Raw genomic sequence first — 18119 nt, 5'->3', positions numbered from 1 at the left:
GGCTCCCACACCTGTGCCCCCCTCCACAGTACAGGTGCAAACACAGCACACAAGCTGCAAGAGAAGCAATCTCAGGAACATGAAGAATCACCATTTGAGTAGCTCAAGGAAACATGAAGATTTCATGTTTAGTTTCATCCGCACAAGCCCTAAGACAGGACCGAGTCGAGCTTTAAACCTAGTCTCCCTGTCAAAAGGGAGTTCTACAGAGCAAACATTTTACCCTACTGCAAGTGCTGCCAGAGCCTTATTAGACAGAACCTTAACCCCACACTCACTGAGCAGATCCACATTTCCACAGATGCTCTGCCAGTGCTAACACACACCAAGGACCTCCATTCACAAGGATTTTATTTTCTTGTAACAAACAAAAATAAAATCATACACATTAGAGACATGAATACAGACAACAAATAAATTAATGTCAAATGAGAGGCTGATTGCCAAGGTGCAAATGAGTGGTGACAGTGAAAACTGCTTGGTTGGATGGGAGACTTTCAACACAACACATGATTGGCAGTGCTCTTGAAGCCTGAAAGGAAGCAGAGCCACAAAACATGCTTCTTCAGAGGGGACAGCAGCTAGACAAGTGAGCCAACCCTGCCTCACCCTCTGGGAGGAATGTTTGGTTTGAGAAGGCAGAAACCCCAGAGCTCAATGTTTACCAGCTGTTAAGTAACCTCTGTATAAAGCCCCACCAACACAGAAGCTTCCAATACCAGATGCAAGGCTGCTGCTGCCACCTCACCACTACAGATAGCCTGCTGCTGGCTGAGGGAGCTCTCCAACACAATGAGATCAAGAGAGAAGAGACCCCTTTGCCACAGGACAGGCAAAGATTACAGAGCAACACTGCCTATAATGCATAAGGGATTAGATGGTAGCCAGGAGTACTTCCCACTTCTCACAAAAGCAAGTGTTAACTGTTCCCAGTAACTGGTTCTGACTAGGCCAAAAGTTACATATAGCTGTACCATAGCAAGGAGGAATGTTTAGCCTTGATTTGCCCTCAGTCCTCCCCCAGCCCTGCAAAATGCATTTAACACTGATGAAACAAAACACCCTATTTGAGAAGTGCCCCTGGTGTCTAATACACTTCTAAATGATTCATACAAGATGCTAAGAAAAAAAAAACAAATCAAGCAGCACCCAGAGTGCCAGAACATCTGTCTGTTGTCTAGAAGGCAGGACAGTGTTGTTTTGAAGAAACAAGAGAGGAAGATTACTTGGTTCAAGCCACACCAGCTCTGGTCATTTCCACCTTTTTGAAGGAACAGGAAGAGTTGGAAGAGAAGCAATTCTTCCTGCCAAGCCCCATTAGATTCTGCTCCCTGCCTTTCTAATAAGAGGATCTTAGAATGGTCACTGCTCCACTTTTCCTTTAAAAAAAAATCCCAAGAATGAAATACTAGGTGTTGAACTGAGGTCACACTGGATAGTAAGGGAGTGCCACATTTAAAACCAACCCACCACATTCCCAGAGCAACTTCCTTCTGGCAGCTAACAGTCCAGTTTTCAGTCCTTGCTTATTTTCATCATTTTCTGCTGGTGTTCTGTGTATGCCAGACAGAACCACAGTCCTCCTGAGGGTACTTCAGCACTGAGCAGGACAAGACAATCAGACTACAGGTAGACAAGCCAACCTGCTTGGACACCACATGCAGTCCTGTCCCACAAAACATGGTTCAAGGTCTTACTGTGGTGTAGTGTACCAGAAAGCACATCTAGTGCAGCCTAGCAGACCAAACTAGTACAATACCACAGACAGGATTGTTTACATTGGTTTAGTACTAGTGCAGGAGTTTTTCCAAGACTGGCTTTAGGACAGTCACAACTGTTTCCTTTTCCGAGATGAAGAGCTGGAAGGGAGACTTTCTTATTTTACTGCAGCACAATGGGACAGGGAAGCAGAGCCCGCTAAAGACACCAGAAGCATTCTTCCTAGAACCCAGTAGGAGTGAGCACGTTCAGATCTCGAGGTTTGATATTATGGGAACGTTGAGACTGCTTCCTCCCTTCTGTGACTGGAATGTCCATTTTGGGTGGCTTGAAGGTGACTGGATCTTCTGGCATCCTAGTAGCCTGAGCACGCATCAACTCCATTGGGGATGGCTTCTGGGCACCCTTATAGGATTGGATGGTAAATCCTCCTGATTGAAAAAAAAAAACAAACCACACAACTAGTAAGAGGTAGAAAAACTAGCCAAGTCCTTTCTCCACTACTGCCAGCAGTGAGCAGTGTCACTGATGCCCAACACTGCAGAAAGCCTATGCAAGACCCAGCAGCTTCACATCATCTAAAGCCTATTCCACATCAGTGGCTGCTTAATTCCAGTTCTGGTTCCACCAGACAGCAGAGAAAGAGTAAAAAGCTGTCACCTTCACATCCTGCCCTTCCACTGCAGCTCAGTGCAAGTTATTTCTACTTTCAGATCCTTGGCATAGGTTTTACCCAACTACTTTATATTTAGGCACAGAAATTACATGAATAGCACACATTCACAAGGTGGTCCTAGAAAGTAACAAGGCAAGCAGGATAAGGCTCCAGAAATAGCTAGCAAGTTTGCTGTGTGACAGTTCTCCCCTAGGTATTGCAGGGCAGGAGATTTTAGAGGACATACCTGGATCATTGGTGAATTTCTGGATGGCTTTGGGCCCAAAAAAGCTCCATCTTTCAGATGGCAATTTGTCCCCACCAGCTTCCACGGCAAAGTCCGGGCCAGTAATAGAAGTAGAGGATCCCTGACTAAACCAACCCCTAGGGAAAAATCACTGAGATGTATAAAACATGAGAATAAATATTTCAAGTGGCCCCACTGTGCCAGGAACTTCACATGTAGTTATCAGGGGCAATTTAAACAATCATAACAGGTTTGTTACCACCCAGGATGAAGATACATATGCTCAAGTTCCACAAGCTTTCAACATTTGGATCTACCCAACACAAATCCACAGCAGGCTCTGAATTTCACCCCTTAGTGCCTCACTGGATAAGAAGGTTATTTGTAGCAGCTCCCACCTCAGCAGCCTGTAGGAAACCAAAGGAGGCAGTGGTCTACCAGGAACAGAGTACCTGGTTTTATGCTTGGGAGAGGAGTGGGGAGTGCTGCTTGGAGTGGACTGAGCAGAAGAAGTCTGTTTGTCATCTTTTGTCATCTCTCCACTCTGCATTTTTAGCTTCTGTTAGAAGAGGCAAGAGAAACACAGAAGCAACAGAGGTTAAATGCAAGACATAAGGAACAGCCAGTTTTATTGTCAAAACTGGGCAATTGTTTATATCACAGGTGATAAAGGATTTAAGTGTCACTTCACCTACAGCTAAACCCAGCATTACAATACTTGCATACACCCCTTAAGCTTCTTTGCACATCAGATATAAGCATTTTGGAAGTCCGCTATGCTCAAGATATCATCCAGGCTAGACAAAGTAAAATAACACCTACAGCTCACTCTGCAATTCAGAGTCACTACCCAGCAGTAATGCACTGCTTTAATACCAGCATTCATAGGGAGGTTGCAGATGTAGCAGAGCTAGCTTACACATCAGTTCAGCTACCTGGTGACAAGTCTAAATGCCACAGCAACCATTTGTCTCCAGCACTTTTCAGAGCAAAGCTTTCAGTCCCACAAGTTCTCTAATGAAGGTGAGACCAGACTTCATACAGAAGGTACAAGGTCTAGGAGTACTAGACCCTGAGAAGTAATCCACATACAACAGGATGGAAACACTGCCCTAGAACACCGAGATGAACTGCATTTGAAGAGTACGCCTGGTCATAAAATAAACAGGAACTGGGTGTATGTGAACCAGTTTATTACAAGTCAGACAGTACAAACTGAACTTTGAAGTCACTTGAAGGGCAGTTACAGTTCAAACACCAACTACACAGGCATCTCAATGTTTCCTGTGGCTATCCAAGCCACACTAATGCAATTCACCAACACTGTTACTGAAACTTTGACCTTGTGGGACTACACTTGAAGAGTCCACTATTAAACTCCAACTGCAAGATTACTGTGGGCAACTGAGCTGATCAGAAACATGTTGATTCAAGACCTTTCTCTTTATTTCCAGTGAGAGGCAAGCCCAATTTCATCTGCTAACTTCCACATCAGAAATGCACAGTTTGCAAGTTCTCTTGGGACAAACAGTTACAATGGTCAACTAGAGGGCACCATTCAAAGGTACAGCAAGAAACTAGATTCTGTGTAGGGATGTCCCCACTTGGAAAGATGACTGTGATAGTCTGACATGACTGTGGAATATGACAGATTTCAGAAAAAACTTTGTTTAAAAACTACAAAGGCTAACACTAACTTTACAATAGCAGTGTGTAACCTTTTTCACGCAATGATCTAAAAGCCTTCAGAAGCAGCAGTTTAAGGAGAGTCCTGGCAACATGCTCCAAAAGTTATGTCACCAGATAGGTGTTAAGCTAGTACACAGTCTACACAGAGAAAGCCAATGCAAAACAAGCCTTACGTGGACTGCCTCAGCCACTCGGTGATACTTGGTCTCCTCAGTAGTGAGGCCTTTGTGGGGAGTGTAGCCAGCATCTCTCAGCCCAGCCTGTTGCTCAAAGCGCTGAATGCTCTCCTGAGTCTGCTCTGGAATGGACAAGCACATATTCTCACAGAAATGCCACCACAAGCAGTTCTAGCAAACAAAGGCAACTTAAGCAACCAAATGCAAGATGCTTTTCATCATTCATACCTACATGTTGTGATGAGTAGGCAGAGGCAGCAAGATGAAGCTAAGGAGATACTCTGACATGAAAACTGTCCTGAGTCAGATGAGCAGTGATTTGTCCCAAATCACCAGATGTATTACAAATGTAACACCTATAATTAAACCCATCATGCCCAAGAAGCTGCATCACTCCTAATTACAACCTCCTAGATCTAGGAGACCACAATAAGCTGGACATTTTAAGTGGCCCTCTAGATTCAAGGGAGTTTTTTTGGCCAACAAAAAATGAAGTCTTCTGAAGGACTGCCCACACTAGCTAATCTGACAATCACAGCCTTGCAGAACAGGTGGTAAAGATTCCCAGTGATTCTAGATTAGGTAAAATAAGCTATTTCAGCCAAATACAGAGCCAGCATCTAATACACTGATATCAACTTCAGTTCTGAAAAATATAAGCACTTCACCCCACACACTACCAGCATAAGATGCTCCCTCCCTAGTGGAACTAAGAAAAAAGTCAAAAGGAATTAGAGCACAGAAAGATACTGGGAAAACCCCAATATCATCTTTAAAACAGATAACACTTTCCACATTAATGCTAAGGTGATTTGCAGGGATAGTGCACTGTATGTAGGAGAAATCTAGAGGACCTTTGTCTATTTCCAACTTGTGACTGAATGTTCTTCCTAGCAGGTGTAGGTTGGGGCTCCTGACTTCTTACTGCACAAGAACATTTTGAGGACATCATGGTTTTAACTAGGTTAGCATTTTATCATCAGACTAGAACAGGAACTGCTTTCCAAAAGAAAGTCCATATTCCTGACGTTATTTTCTGATGTGTTGGTTATTTTTGAGCCAAGACTGAAATAAGTGTAAATGTATAGCTATTCCACAATGCTGGTCTGAAGATCTAGAAGCCTTTGGAAGCACTGCTTGGAGGAAAAGATGAAGCTCAGATCCCAGCAGCTAAAAGAGGAGGCAGCATGGACAGATTAACACAACAATAATTCCTCTTGTTGTAAATGGGCATGTCTTCTCTGCAAACATAATTGACCCAATTTGATTTTAAAGTATCATGATTTATGAGGTTTGGGTTTTTTTTCTAAAGTAAATGTTAGTTAGCAAGACAGCTGCTGCTACTATTAACTAACATAAATGCCATCAACTGCTCCCTTAGCACAGTATGTCAGCTCTCCACACCGCTTTGGTTAATTTTAGAGATTTACCCATCATTCAGAAATACCAAATTAATAAGAGTAGCAGCAGCTGCCTCTGCACTCCATCAACAAGGTGGCATGGACTGCAGTGTCCTATCAGCAAGCAGATAATGTACCCTGCACTCCTCCCTCATCACCCACCTCCAGCACCTGGAAACACAGAGGCAGTAAGTGTGGCCTATACCCTAGTTCCTTGCTTCCTTCTAGAAGCATCCTCCAAAAAAACTTCATACAGCTCAAGAGCAGAGTCAGTCTGAACCCATAAGCTGTCCAGGAACTCTGGTAGTTACCTTGAGGCATTGCCAAGCCAGAACATGCTCATGTGCCCACACACCATTAGCCACTACATTACAGGTGAGAGTGCTTACTTGTAATGAGAGAGTTCATGATGATGTGAGTGGCCTTGGCCTTCACCACAGGTACCTTGTTCACACTTTCAGTGGACGATGAAGGAGTTATGACAGGTGCATTCATGTTAGCATCCCCTTCCTCAATCTGTGGGGAAGAAGCAGGGTACAGTTTAAAATGAGAAAGTAATTCAGCACCTTGCCAGGAAACATCTCTAACTACCCAAATGATACACAAGGCCAAGCTGCTCTAACAGTTAGGCTGCTTCCATTCCATGGAAGAAACCCACATGCTGTTCTCACTACAGCCCAGGAATATTTAGAGCTTGAACCTTATAATTCTTAGCAATGAACAAGCAACTTGCATCCACCATTCGCAAACTTACTAGGCTCAGAGCCAACAAGTTGTTAGTCTAAGTACAAAAAGGCCAAAAGGAAGGAAACCTGAACATATCTACTCCCATTCTCATAACTGCAAACTGGACTTCAAGGTCAATTGGGCAAGAGTACCCTTGCACAGACAGCTCAGAAACACAAACTATTTACAGAACAGCAGTCACACAGATTAGAGGCTAGCGTTTAGATCTTGTTTTCCCCTCCTCATTCCTTATATCAGTTTCTTGCTCAGTGTATCTAGTGGTCATAGCTCTACCACTGATCATGAGACCCTCGCAGCCCAAGAACCAGACAACGAATGCTAGAAAACAAGAAATCTTGTGAAAAACAGACTTTCTCCTCTTAACACATGAGTTACTATTCCCTGACTGGACATTTTGCTTTTTGTGCCAAACCACACCTTCAGATTTTCTTCCACAAGAAAGATTTTAAAACAAAATGAAGTGAAAAGGACAAGTTAAGCTCAAAGGGATGCAAGGTTATTTACTTCCATTTAACAACATTTATCTTCACTTCAAACTTAGAAAACAGGCTCTAAATTTAAAAAGAGCTCATCCTGCACTCAAAGCATCCCCACAGTCATTTCATAGAACAGTCTGGGTTGGAAGAGACCTTCAACGACCATCTAGTCCAGCCCCCAGGTTGCAGGCAGGGACATCTTTCACTAGATCAGGTTGCTCAAAGCTTTGTCCCACCTGACACTGAACACTTCCAGGGATAGGGCATCCACAGCATCTCCAGGCAACCTGTTCCAGCGCCTCACCACCCTTACGGTAAAGAATTTACACCCAGCCTAAATCTACCCTTTTGCACTAGTTTAATTACACCTGGTTACAGCTTGCACCTTTTTTTACCCACAAACGCCTCCCATAAGCGAGGAGACCCCCAGAACGCCCCCATCCCAACCACACTCCGGTGCTCCCACCGCAGCAAAGCCGGTCTCTTGTCCCCAGCACCTCCCGCGGCCCAGCCGGTCTCCGCTGCGGAGGGCAGCTCACCCGGTGCCGTGCACCAGCCAGGCAGGAGGGCTGCAGGGGCACACGGGAGGCGCGGCCCGGGCCTGGGCCGGGGCCACGGCAGCAACCGGCCGGCCCCTACCTTCGAGAGCTCCTGGTACTTGCGCTCGGGGATGACCGGCTGCTTCCACAGGACGTTGGCGCACAGGTCGGCGGGCGGCGGCGTCATGGGCGCCGTGTCCTCCAGGGCGTCGTCGTAGCTGAAGGCCCTCCGCGGCACGCCGATGGGCAGCGACATCTTGGCCGGGCGGGCCCTGCCGCCCTGCTCCAGCGCTGCGAACGGAGAGGGCAGAGCTCAGCGCCGCCGCGGCCTACCCGGGCCGGCGGGGAGCGCTGGGGGTGGGGGGGGGAGCTTACCGGGAGCGTCCGGCTGCCGCGAGCTCATGGCGGCGGCGCCGCGGCTCGGCTGAGGCCAGCGAGGCTGGGCGAGGGGCGGCGGGCCGGCGGACCGGCCGGCGCCATAGCGGAGACCGCGGGGGGGGGGGGGGGGCGGGGGGGACACGAGCCGCCGCCGCCGCCGCCGCCGCCGCCGCTAGAGGGGAGACGCGCGACGCCCGCGGGGGCGGCCTTATAGGCGCGCGGCTCTCGCGAGAGTTGGCGGCGGCGCGCGGGGCACGCTGGGAGGTGTAGTTCGGGCCGGGCGGAGGGGGCGGGGCCGGGCGGAGGGGGCGGAGCCGAGCGATTCCCGGGACGGGGCGGGTTGGGGGCGGCGGGCCCGGGGCGGCAGCGTTTGGGGGGGGGGGCATCGCTGCCCGCCGCGCTGCGTCCCCGCCACGTCTCACTGGCGTCGGGCGTTCCTGCCAGAGCAGCGCTGCCTGACGCTGCCCGCCGTGGCACACCCGCCGCCTGCTTCTGCCCGCTCCAATCCCCCGCCCGACCGGGCACAGGCTCTGCCAGCAAAATGTGTCGGCCCGCTGGAGGGCTGCCCAGCCCACCCGTGACCCCGGCAGCAGGGTCGGGACTCCCTTGCCACCCTGCTGCAACCGCCCGCAGGGCCGCGGAGGCCGGGCATGGTGGCTCCCGGGAAGGCCCCGCTGCCTCTGCCGCCACGGAACCCGACCCGGGGCAGGGATGCGATGTGCCACCGGGAAAAATTGAGGACAAACGAGTCCCGTGGGCAGCGGGCGCAACTCCTGGGCCCGTGGGCACCTGCTGTGCTGGGTGCCAAGCTGCCGGGCAGGTGTGGGGCCAGTCAGGGCACTGGTCGGGGCAGTCCTGCAGCCTCCGTCCATCCCCACCATCCCTCCGTGCCCCCTTCCTTCCCTCCACCTCTCCATCCACCCACCCATCCATCCACTCACCCACCCACCCATCCATCCACCCATCCATCCATCCACCCATCTCTCCCTCCGCCCCCACCCGCCGTCGGAGCGGCCCCTTTAAGCGCGGCGGTGACGTCAGGGGCGGGCACAGCTGGCCTGGCCCACCGCCCGTGGGCACAGCTGGCGGGGGGGGAGAGCGGGGGGGGAGGCACAGCTGCACCGCGGCCGCGCGCTGCCGGTGCCGCTGCCGGTGCCGCATGGCTCTGCCCGGCGCCCTCCGGGACCTGACGCTGGCCCTGGGGGCCGCCGTGGCCGCCGTCGGTTCCCTCCTCTTCATCGCCTGGAAGATCTACTTCCGCGGCACCGGCACCGGCACCGACTGGGACGGCTGGTGGGAGCAGGAGCTGCGGGAGCTACGGGACCGAGCCCCCCCCGGTGACACGGTAAGGGGGGGGGGGGGGGTGGACCCTCGCCGGGACCCCCGGCCCATCGCAGGGCGGGAAGGGCACAGGGTCGGGATCTCCCCGGGATCCCCTATACCGGGAGCCCCTTAGCGGGATCCCCCCGATCCCAACGGGGCAGGGGGTCGGGATCCCTCCCGGTTCCTCACACTCCCGAGACGTTCAAGCTGGGGAAGGGGCAGGGGGTCGGGATCGCCGCTGTGATCACCAGGCTGGGGAAGGCTCTGGATGGCCGTCGGGGATCCCTCTGAGCACGTGGGGCTGGGGAAGGGGGCGCAGGGTCAGGATCCCTCTGGGTTCTCGCACCAGGATCCCCCAGAGCGGGTCAGACTGGATTCCCTGGGATATTCCGCAGGATGACAGCCCTTGGGGACCCTGCTGCAGCCCATCCTGCTGGGGAAGGGGTCCCCGGTCTCAACCACCACTGGAGCCCACTAGGCTGGAGACAGAGGGGCACAGGGGCTGGGGGGGGGGGGGCTGGCAGGACCCCTTGCTCCGGGCTCATCCCTCAACCAGCTGCCCAAGCACGGGGCTGCGGGTCCTGGGATCAGCCCCCACCCACCCCACACCCCCCTGTGCCCCCACAGCTGGACTGGCGGCAGGTGCTGGTGCTGGGGCTGGACGGGGCAGGGAAGAGCAGCGTCCTGCACTACATCTGTAGCCAGACGGCCAGGGATCACATCGCACCCACCCACGGCTTCAACTCTGCCCAGCTCTCTGTCGAGGGGCTGGAGATGGACCTGCTGGAGGGTAAGGGTGGCCTGGCCCCAATGTGTCCCCCAGGGCTGAGCCTGCATGGCTCAGAGGGTACCCCCCACCTGCCGGCACCGGGCTGGGGCTTCAGAGCATCCCGAGCGGCGGGAGGTCCGGTCCCCTGGGGTGCTGCGGTGAGGCGGCAGCCCTGCTCACCCCCGTGCCGGTGCCTGATCCTGCCCATCTCCCGCAGTGGGAGGCAGCCAGAACCTGCGAGCGTACTGGCCCCACTACCTGAGCCAGGCCCACGTGCTGGTGTTTGTGGTGGACTCAGTGGACAGGTCACGCCTGCTGACAGCACGCCAGGAGCTGCACACGCTGCTAGCCGCGGAGCCCCAGCTGCCTCTGGTCGTGCTGGCTAACAAGCAGGTGGGTTGTACATCCACGTGTCTGTCTGTCCCAGCTACCTCTGGGACTGTTTGCAGCAAAACTGTCCCTCCCCAGGGCCCCGAGCAGAAATTCTGATACCCAAAATCCACCCACTCTTGCAAAATCTGATTTCTCAGGGCCTGTCTCCTCCAGTCTTCATCAGGAGGCGCAGCTACTGTTACCAGCGCCCTGGCTAAAGAGTTTCGGGAGAGCACCCAGGCAGCAGCCTGCAAAATCCCCAAGGGGAAATACATTCCCCAGGCAGGCAACCAAGCGCATGCCTGGTGCTGCTTCCTGTTAGCTTGCGCCAAAGCGACTCCAATGCAAGAGCGAGGCAGCCCTGCCTGCGCACCATCCCTGCCAGGACCACACAGGCAGGGCAAGGCTCCTGCCAGCCAGCAGCGTGGCTGCCGGCACTGCTCCCTTCCTGAGCAGCCACCTCTCTCCCTCGCAGGACAAGAGTGATGCCCTGAGCACAGCAGAGCTGCGGGAGGAGCTGGCCCTGCACATGCTCAGCAGGCAACGGGAGCTCTTCCTCCTGCCCACCAGCGCGACCTGGGCCAGCCTGAGCACCGCCACCAGTGTCCTCCATGTGAAGAACCTGCTGGTCACCCTGCTCTCCCAGCCCTGAGCCCGTGGGGGGAGCGGACAGGCTCCCACCCCCGGCGCAGTTCTTCTTTGAGGTCTGTGGCATGAAGATGAAGGCAGCTGGGTGGGTGCTGCTGGAGCTGACTCGCTGGTAGCAGGCTGACAGTCCTGGGGTGTTTGCTGCACCCCACAATGTTTGGGGTTGAGCTGTGGCACAGCTGCCCTCAGGGAACACAAGCAGCAGGCTCTCCTCCCTGCCGTGTGGAGAGAGCAGCCACCTCCCCCAGTTCAGGGACGAAATCTCCCTTGGGATGGAGGCACAAGCACAGCTCTTACCTCCTGGTGAGCGGAAACATGCAGCACAGGGCAGGGCCTCACACCTTCATGGCAGCCCTGCAGGATATTAAATGAATGCAGCCAAACAAGTGAGGTAGCCCTCTTACCCACCTGCATGGACAAGTCATCCCAGGAGATGGGCTCTCCTTCCTGAAAAACACAAGGAGTTACTGCTGGCGCAGCCCTGCACCACAGCCCTGCCCATACGACACACACCAGTAGGAATAACGAGCTCAGGCTGTCCCTCACTGGGGCTGAGCGCAGCTCTCAAGTTCCCCAACTCTGTATTTAAAGCCCTGTTTAAGAGAGATAAAAGCAGGTACTGGGCAGCCCTGCACTGCCTCTCCACCCTGAACAGGGATAAAGATGGGCTGTTTGGTAGGACCTGTGCTCACCAGGCATTTGCCCCCCCATCTGGTCTCCCTCCCTCTCAGCTGTCCCAGGGAGAAGCGGAAGGAGCCAGGCTTGGGGACCACAGAAAGCCCTGCCTACAGGCAGGGGGCTGCTGGGTCAGGCCACGGGGCACTGGGTCCTGGAAAACCGATCATGGAAGCTGGGGAGCACATCAGGGAAAGGGAGTACGTGCTGGCTGGTCTCCACTGCAAAACCTTTGTACAGTCGCTCCTTCCTTTTGTCAATAAAAGAGGCTGATCACTCTGTGCTGCCCTCCAGCTTCTTGGCAGGGAAGGGACCCCCAGCCCGGTCTCCCAAGCTGCAGGCAGGAAGGTCACTCGTGGGGGAAGGAAGCAGCACATGGCCCCACCCCCAACCTCTGCTGCCAACAGGGAAATCAGCAAAGGCCCAAGCACTGCCTGCACCCCACAGGCCCCCAGCCCCGTTGCTGCAGAAGGTAACATGCACCCAATGCCCACGTCCCATGGGTTGACACCGGGATCTCTCCAACATGGGACTGCGCCAAGCGAGAGCTCGTGAGCAAGACATTCACACCAGCTTGTAAGAGTGATTTATTTTAACAAGGCAAAAGAAGTGCTGGCTGCCACACAGAAACGAGCAGCACAGCACATCCAGTCCCAACGCCACAAGCCATGGCCAAAAGTCTTTCATGCCTGCTTATAACTCCCTCTGTCTAATGAAGGTCCTTCCTCCATTGCCAGAGGCTTTGCATAGCTGAACGTGCAGGCACTGAGCCCGTGAGTGACTGTCACCTGTCTGTCAGTCCCCGCCCGGTTCAAAAAATGGTCATGTCAAGCCTGCACTTGCAGGCAGACCTGAGAAAAAAGGGCAGTCACTGCACATCCATCTTTTCCTGCTTGAGTGATGCAATGAAATCCTTGTACTCCTCAGGATAGAAATTCTTGTACACATTGATCTTTCTCTTAATCTGCTTGGGAGTATCCTGGTAGTAGTTCTTCTCATCTCGAGCCATTTCCTGTGGCAAAGGAGAGGTTAAATCAGAGGAGTGGCCCCAAGAGCAAATACCAAACCAGCCCAGCCACACTCCAAAGGCCTATCCAGGCTGGCCGTGATCACTGCCTGAGTCAGACAGGGATCTGGCCAAGGTTCAAAGTGCTGCTTTCCCTTAACAATCAGCTGACTGTGAAACAGGAGCCAGGACAGAGAGGATTAGCAATTCCCATCCTACAGAAGATCCAGGAGTGAATCGCTCCAGGTGCTCCTCGCTCTGGGACAGCCAGTAGTTACCTTGTAGTTCTCCCCGTGGTTCTGTATCATGTACCGCACATAGTCAATGAGGTCTCGTGACAGCGTGTTTGACTTCTTCTCAGGGAGACTGGCCTCATATTCCATCTCTAGGCAGAGGACAGAGACACCATGAAGCAGGGGAGGGAAGCAAGCAGCACCTCAGCGGTCCCCAGTCTCTTCCCAAGGTCAAGCCCTGCCAGTACTGCAGTAAAGAGCACAGCTCCTGCAGCACAGCTTGGCTGCTCACACACACAGGGCTGCTTCCCAGCATGATTGTGCAGGAAAACAAACAAGACAACAGCCCTCCGCATAGGCTGCAGGCATCCAGGCCTGCGCTGCAGCTCCTTTCCAGCTCACACCATGAGGAGTGGAGCCATTCTGCCCAGGCTGCAGATTATGACTGTTCAGAGCTGCCCAGCCCACAACTAAAACATGCAAGGTACTGCAGCCGCAGTGTCTCCTCACCCTGGTGCCACACACCAGCAGTTTCAGAGTGACAAGAGCCCTCTCGGGGCTGCAGATAGACATACTGCAAAAAAGGCAGCACAGGAGGGAAAAGGAAATTCATGAGACAGAGAACACACAGGAACGGCAGAGCTGCGGTCCTGGCTCCCGGCTCAGCTCCGGCCTGGCCGAGAACCCCCAGCTGACTGCTGCCAGGGGAGTACTCCTCCACAAGCCTGGACAAGAATTAACAGCCTTCCCTGCCCCAGCACAGCACAGCAACTAACGACAGCCTGGCAGCACAAAGATGACACAAAATAACCCACAGAGCCTTGGGAGAACCCCAAATGCAACAGCAGCAGTGTGGTTCAGCAGGAAACCTGCCAAGGCTGGAGGTGGTGAAGTGCTCCCTGGGGACAACAGAAGCGGCACTGACCGTTCACCACATAGGGCTTTCGCACTATCTTCTTTCCTTGCTCCCATCCACTGCTTTCCACTTCCATGCCCTGTGTTAAATGAGAGAGAAGGCAACTCAAGAAAAGCCCATTTGGAAGAGAGCTGTGTGCCCATACATTGCTCCCAAAACTCCAAACTGTTTACATAATGGCTGCAAGGACCAGGAAATCTCAGCTGGCTTAAGCAGAGCCTTATTTGCACCATTAAGCTAGCTCGTGGGCAAGCCTGTTGCCCAAGCAATAGTGTGTGAATGGAGACAAGTGGCAAACAAGGTCACTCCTGGTTTTTTTTTTTCTTATGAGTGTGACATTTCATGGGGCTACCTTTCACCTAGAAGCATTGCCCACCGATGCAGGCAGGCCGATGCAGGCAGGGCAGGCTGGCACTGCTGTACACAAAAGAGGCTTTCTCTGTTATTAGCAGCAACTCTGCTGCAGTGTTCCCAACCCCACCTCTCTCTGGCAAGTCCCAGGAGATTGACTGACATCATTTATATTTGTCCCAAAGCCCATTATTTCCCTGTGACACCATAGCTCATTCCCACACCAAGATCTTGGAAAGAAAAGCATATTAATAAAGATAAGAAACCCATCCACCTACAGAGACTGATCCAGAGCCACCTGATCCGCGCTCCAAGGCAGGCTGCTCTCCACGCTGCCTTCCCCAACCCGGCTGCGTATTCTGGGGGAGGCCTGACCTTCCACCGCCCGCAAAGGAGCAGCCCCAGCCGAGCCCCCTGCCCTTCCCCGGCGGAGACACGGCCGCACTTACCAGCAGCTTCTTCTTGGGGATGGGGACGGCCTTGTTGGGATCCTCGGCCAGGCCCATCTCGGCCAGGTTCTGCGCCACCGATTTGGTCGGGTCCCAGGCATGGCGGATATGAGAGCTGCGTGGAGACAGGCACCGGCATCACGGGCTGCGCTCACCCTCCCGACAGACAAGCGTCCCCCAAGCACCCACCGAGACGTGTGGCAGGTCCCCCGGGGCACCCGCTCCCACACGGCCCACGCACGGACCCGCGCCGCCCCCCTCCTCCCCGTGGGCCCACCTCCGCTGCCCTCACCAGGCGATACGCGGGGCGGCGCGGCGGCGGGCGCTGCGGTAGAGCCGCTTGCGGTTGAGGTTGTAGGAGTACTTCTGCCGTCGATTCTTCCCCTTCGCCTTCGGCATGGCGGCCCCACGCTGCTGCCGCTGCCCCTGCCGAGCGCCGGGCCGGGCCGCGCGGGGCGGGGCCGCGCCGCGGGGCACCACGGGAAGTGTAGTCCCGCGCCAGCAGTGCCGTCGGTGGGTTTGCCCGCTGCGGACTACAACCCCCGGCATGCCCCGCGGCGGGGGAGGGGGCGGGGCGTGCGGCCTGCCGGGAGCCGGCGCCTCTTCCTTGGCTACGGCAGCCGGGGAGGGTCGCGGGTAGTCACCTCTGTGAGTCGCAGCCATGGCGGCCGGGCCTCCCCCGCCGCTGGAGCCCAGCCCGCTACCGGTGTTCAGCGATGAGGGCTTCGGGGACAAGTTCCTGCGCAAGACCCGCGAGAACCCCCTGGTGCCCCTCGGTGAGGGGGGGGCGTGGGGTGACGGGGGGGGGGAGTGAAGGGGGAGGGCCAGGGCCATGGAGGCTGGTGAGGAGGGAGGGCCGTGAGCTGCGGGTCGGCCCCTCTTGAGCCCAAACCCAAGGGGCTGCCCTCCGGGGAGGCATGTCTCTCGTTTGAGCTTGTTGTCTAACAAGTCAGCGACGCTCAGGCGCAGGGCGGGGACGTGGGGGGAGGCGGGAAGGAGGGGTGAGCTGGTCCTCGAAGCCCCTGCCTTGCCCCGCTCCCCTGAGCCGTCCCTCCGTCCTTCTCTTCTCCGCAGGCTGCCTCTGCACCATCGGCATCCTGACCTACGGACTGATCAGCTTCAAGAGAGGCAACACCCGTCAGTCACAGCTGATGATGCGGGCACGTATCCTGGCCCAGGGCTTCACCTTCGCGGCCCTCCTGGGAGGCATGGTGGTCACGGCCATGAAATCTAGAAAGTGAAATCAGGCAAGAGGGAAGCTGTGGCCGCAGGGACGCGCCCACCAGCCTGTGCCCCAGCTGGAAGGGTGGATTCTGGCTGCGCGTGGAGTTTTCTGTGGGACAGTTGTGATGTCTTGGTGGACCTGCTGTCAGAGAGGCTCTGTGTTCTAGAGTGCTGGAAACGCAGCTAATACACCCCTGTGATTAACCTGCAATTTGGGCCATGGCATTTTTTCATTCCCTCAGAGCTTATTGTTCTGCAACACTGGAGGCTGTGGCGCTCCATCCCCGTCAGACCTCTTATCCCTGCTTGGTGCTGTAACAGTCTATTAAAATTGTGTCCTGTGGGTCATGGTCTGCACTGAGGTCACTTTAGTCAGGAGGTGCACCAACATTTGAGAAATGAGCTGCTAGGGTAGGAAGGAACAGCTCTGTTTATGGCTTGATCCTGGCAGGAGAGAGTCCATAAGCAGTGGGTGAGTTCTTTGGGGAGAGTATGTAATCTGTTTGGTTGCAGCTGGTGAGTAATAAAGTGAATTGCAGCAAGATTCTGACTGATGCTGGATTGCAGAGCATTGAGAAGCCAGAAGAGTAAACAGTGTAGGAAGAAAAGGGAGCAAGCACAGCTGTCTCAAAGCTGTGGTAATGCAAGCAGGACATAAGAAATGTAACCCCCTGTGAAAACAAGTTGGGAACTCACATTTCCATAAACAGGGCCTGGCCATGTTCTCTGGGACACGCTGCTGCTTCCACTGCTTTTGCTGGGGAGTCGGTTCCTGCGCAGCTTGCTGCTTCGTATGAGCTGGAGCTGGCTGCTGAGCAAACGCCCTGTTCCCAGAGGGAGCTGCACTGCCTGTGTCTTGACAAACATCGTCATGGACGGCTCCAAGTCCCGTCGTTGGCGTTGGATCATTTGGATCATACCAGGGGTGTTTGGTGTGTGTTGTGGTTTAACCTTAGCCAGCAACTAAGCACCACGCAGCCGCTCTATCACTCCCCCTCAGCTGGACAGGGGAGAGAAAATACAACAAAAGCCTTGTGGGTCGAGATAAGGACAGGGAGAGATCACTCAACCAATTACCGTCACGGGCAAAACAGACTCAACTAGGGGAAAATTAATTTATTGCCAATCAAACCAGAGTAGGTTAATGAGAAACAAAACCAAATCTTAAAACACCTTCTCCCCACCCTTCCCTTCTTCCTGGGCACAGCTTCACTCCCAGATTCTCTGTCTCCTCCCGCACAGCAGCACAGGGGGATGGGGAATGGGGGTTACGGTCAGTTCATTGCACATTGTCTCTCCTGCTCCTTCCTCCTCAGGGCAGGACTCCTCACACTCTTCGCCTGCTCCAGTGTGGGGTCCCTCCCACAGGAGGCAGTTCTCCATTAACTTCTCCAATGTGGGTCCTTCCCACAGGCTGCAGTTCTTCATGAACTGCTTCAGCATGTGTCCCTTCCATGCCGTGCAGTCCTTCAGGCACAGACTGCTCCAGTGTTGGTCCCCTGTGGGGTCACAAGTCCCACCAGCAAACCTGGTCCAGCGTGGACTCCTCTCTCCATGGGTCCACAGGTCCTGCCAGGAGCCTGCTCCAGCATGGGGTTCCCACGGGGTCACAGCCTCCTTCGGGAACCCACCTGCTCCAGCGTGGGGTCCTCCCCGGGCTGCAGGTGGATATCTGCTCCACCGTGGACCTCCATGGGCTGCAGGGGGACAGCCTGCCTCACCATGGTCTTTCCCACGGGCTGCAGGGGAATCTCTGCTCCAGTGCCTGGAACACCTCCTCCCCCTCCTTCTTCACTGACCTTGGTGTCTGCAGGGTTGTTTCTCTTACATGTTCTCACTCCTCTCTCTGGCTGCAGTTTCTGTGCCCCAGCAACTTTTTTTTCCCTTCTTAAATATGTTATCGCAGAGGTGCTACCACCATCACTGACGGGCTTGGCCTTGGCCAGCAGCGGGTCTGTCTTGGAGCTGGCTGGCACTGGCTCTGTCAGACGTAGGGGAAGCTTCCAGTAGCTTCTCACAGAAGCCACCCCTGTAGCCCCCCCTGCTACCAAAACCTTGCCATGCAGACCCAATACAGTGAGCAACAAGGCTTTGCTCTCCCATGTCAGGGCCACAAAGCTGGAGGAC

At 54.5% G+C, this 18119-nt stretch overlaps 4 protein-coding genes across 4 annotated transcripts; 2 read left to right on the top strand and 2 right to left on the bottom strand.

Moving 5' to 3' along the window:
* Window positions 1-334: 334 nt before the first annotated feature.
* Window positions 335-8173, bottom strand: KIAA1191 (KIAA1191 ortholog). Its single transcript, XM_069772687.1, has 7 exons — window positions 8024-8173; window positions 7749-7939; window positions 6276-6402; window positions 4484-4608; window positions 3074-3180; window positions 2622-2758; window positions 335-2150 (listed from the first exon to the last, which is right to left on the bottom strand). Exons 1-7 carry the CDS (start codon window positions 8049-8051, stop codon window positions 1942-1944), a joined length of 924 nt encoding a protein of 307 aa, XP_069628788.1. The 5' UTR covers window positions 8052-8173; the 3' UTR covers window positions 335-1941.
* Window positions 8174-9117: 944 nt separating this feature from the next.
* On the top strand, window positions 9118-12094 carry ARL10 (ARF like GTPase 10). Its single transcript, XM_069773163.1, has 4 exons — window positions 9118-9371; window positions 9977-10139; window positions 10336-10511; window positions 10966-12094. The coding sequence occupies exons 1-4, from the start codon at window positions 9186-9188 to the stop codon at window positions 11140-11142; spliced, it is 702 nt and encodes a 233-aa protein (XP_069629264.1). The 5' UTR covers window positions 9118-9185; the 3' UTR covers window positions 11143-12094.
* A 282-nt stretch (window positions 12095-12376) lies between these two features.
* On the bottom strand, window positions 12377-15235 carry NOP16 (NOP16 nucleolar protein). The gene is made up of 5 exons (XM_069773161.1): window positions 15061-15235; window positions 14769-14883; window positions 13978-14047; window positions 13098-13204; window positions 12377-12825 (listed from the first exon to the last, which is right to left on the bottom strand). Exons 1-5 carry the CDS (start codon window positions 15165-15167, stop codon window positions 12682-12684), a joined length of 543 nt encoding a protein of 180 aa, XP_069629262.1. The 5' UTR covers window positions 15168-15235; the 3' UTR covers window positions 12377-12681.
* Window positions 15236-15349: 114 nt separating this feature from the next.
* HIGD2A (HIG1 hypoxia inducible domain family member 2A) lies at window positions 15350-16335 on the top strand. The gene is made up of 2 exons (XM_069773164.1): window positions 15350-15544; window positions 15843-16335. The coding sequence occupies exons 1-2, from the start codon at window positions 15430-15432 to the stop codon at window positions 16007-16009; spliced, it is 282 nt and encodes a 93-aa protein (XP_069629265.1). The 5' UTR covers window positions 15350-15429; the 3' UTR covers window positions 16010-16335.
* The last annotated feature ends 1784 nt before the right edge of the window (window positions 16336-18119 follow it).

The sequence above is a fragment of the Haliaeetus albicilla genome, chromosome 27 (genome assembly GCF_947461875.1).
Source record: "Haliaeetus albicilla chromosome 27, bHalAlb1.1, whole genome shotgun sequence".
In the NCBI taxonomy this organism is placed as follows: domain Eukaryota; kingdom Metazoa; phylum Chordata; class Aves; order Accipitriformes; family Accipitridae; genus Haliaeetus; species Haliaeetus albicilla.
This window is presented reverse-complemented; position numbering and strand designations above follow the sequence as displayed.

Excerpts from the sequence above, each read along its gene's own strand:
- NOP16 (XM_069773161.1), bottom strand. The coding sequence starts at position 15,167 with ATGCCGAAGGCGAAGGGGAAGAATCGACGGCAGAAGTACTCCTACAAC. Across the intron at positions 14,884-15,060 it reads GCCGCCCCGCGTATCGCCTG|CTCTCATATCCGCCATGCCT; the intron begins GTGAGGGCAGCG and ends GTCTCCACGCAG. Across the intron at positions 12,826-13,097 it reads ACCACGGGGAGAACTACAAG|GAAATGGCTCGAGATGAGAA; the intron begins GTAACTACTGGC and ends CCTTTGCCACAG.
- HIGD2A (XM_069773164.1), top strand. The coding sequence starts at position 15,430 with ATGGCGGCCGGGCCTCCCCCGCCGCTGGAGCCCAGCCCGCTACCGGTG. Across the intron at positions 15,545-15,842 it reads GAACCCCCTGGTGCCCCTCG|GCTGCCTCTGCACCATCGGC; the intron begins GTGAGGGGGGGG and ends TCTTCTCCGCAG.
- ARL10 (XM_069773163.1), top strand. The coding sequence starts at position 9,186 with ATGGCTCTGCCCGGCGCCCTCCGGGACCTGACGCTGGCCCTGGGGGCC. Across the intron at positions 10,140-10,335 it reads GGAGATGGACCTGCTGGAGG|TGGGAGGCAGCCAGAACCTG; the intron begins GTAAGGGTGGCC and ends CATCTCCCGCAG. Across the intron at positions 10,512-10,965 it reads TCGTGCTGGCTAACAAGCAG|GACAAGAGTGATGCCCTGAG; the intron begins GTGGGTTGTACA and ends TCTCCCTCGCAG.
- KIAA1191 (XM_069772687.1), bottom strand. The coding sequence starts at position 8,051 with ATGAGCTCGCGGCAGCCGGACGCTCCCG. Across the intron at positions 2,759-3,073 it reads TCTCCCAAGCATAAAACCAG|GGGTTGGTTTAGTCAGGGAT; the intron begins GTACTCTGTTCC and ends ATTTTTCCCTAG. Across the intron at positions 2,151-2,621 it reads GAAATTCACCAATGATCCAG|GAGGATTTACCATCCAATCC; the intron begins GTATGTCCTCTA and ends TTTTTCAATCAG.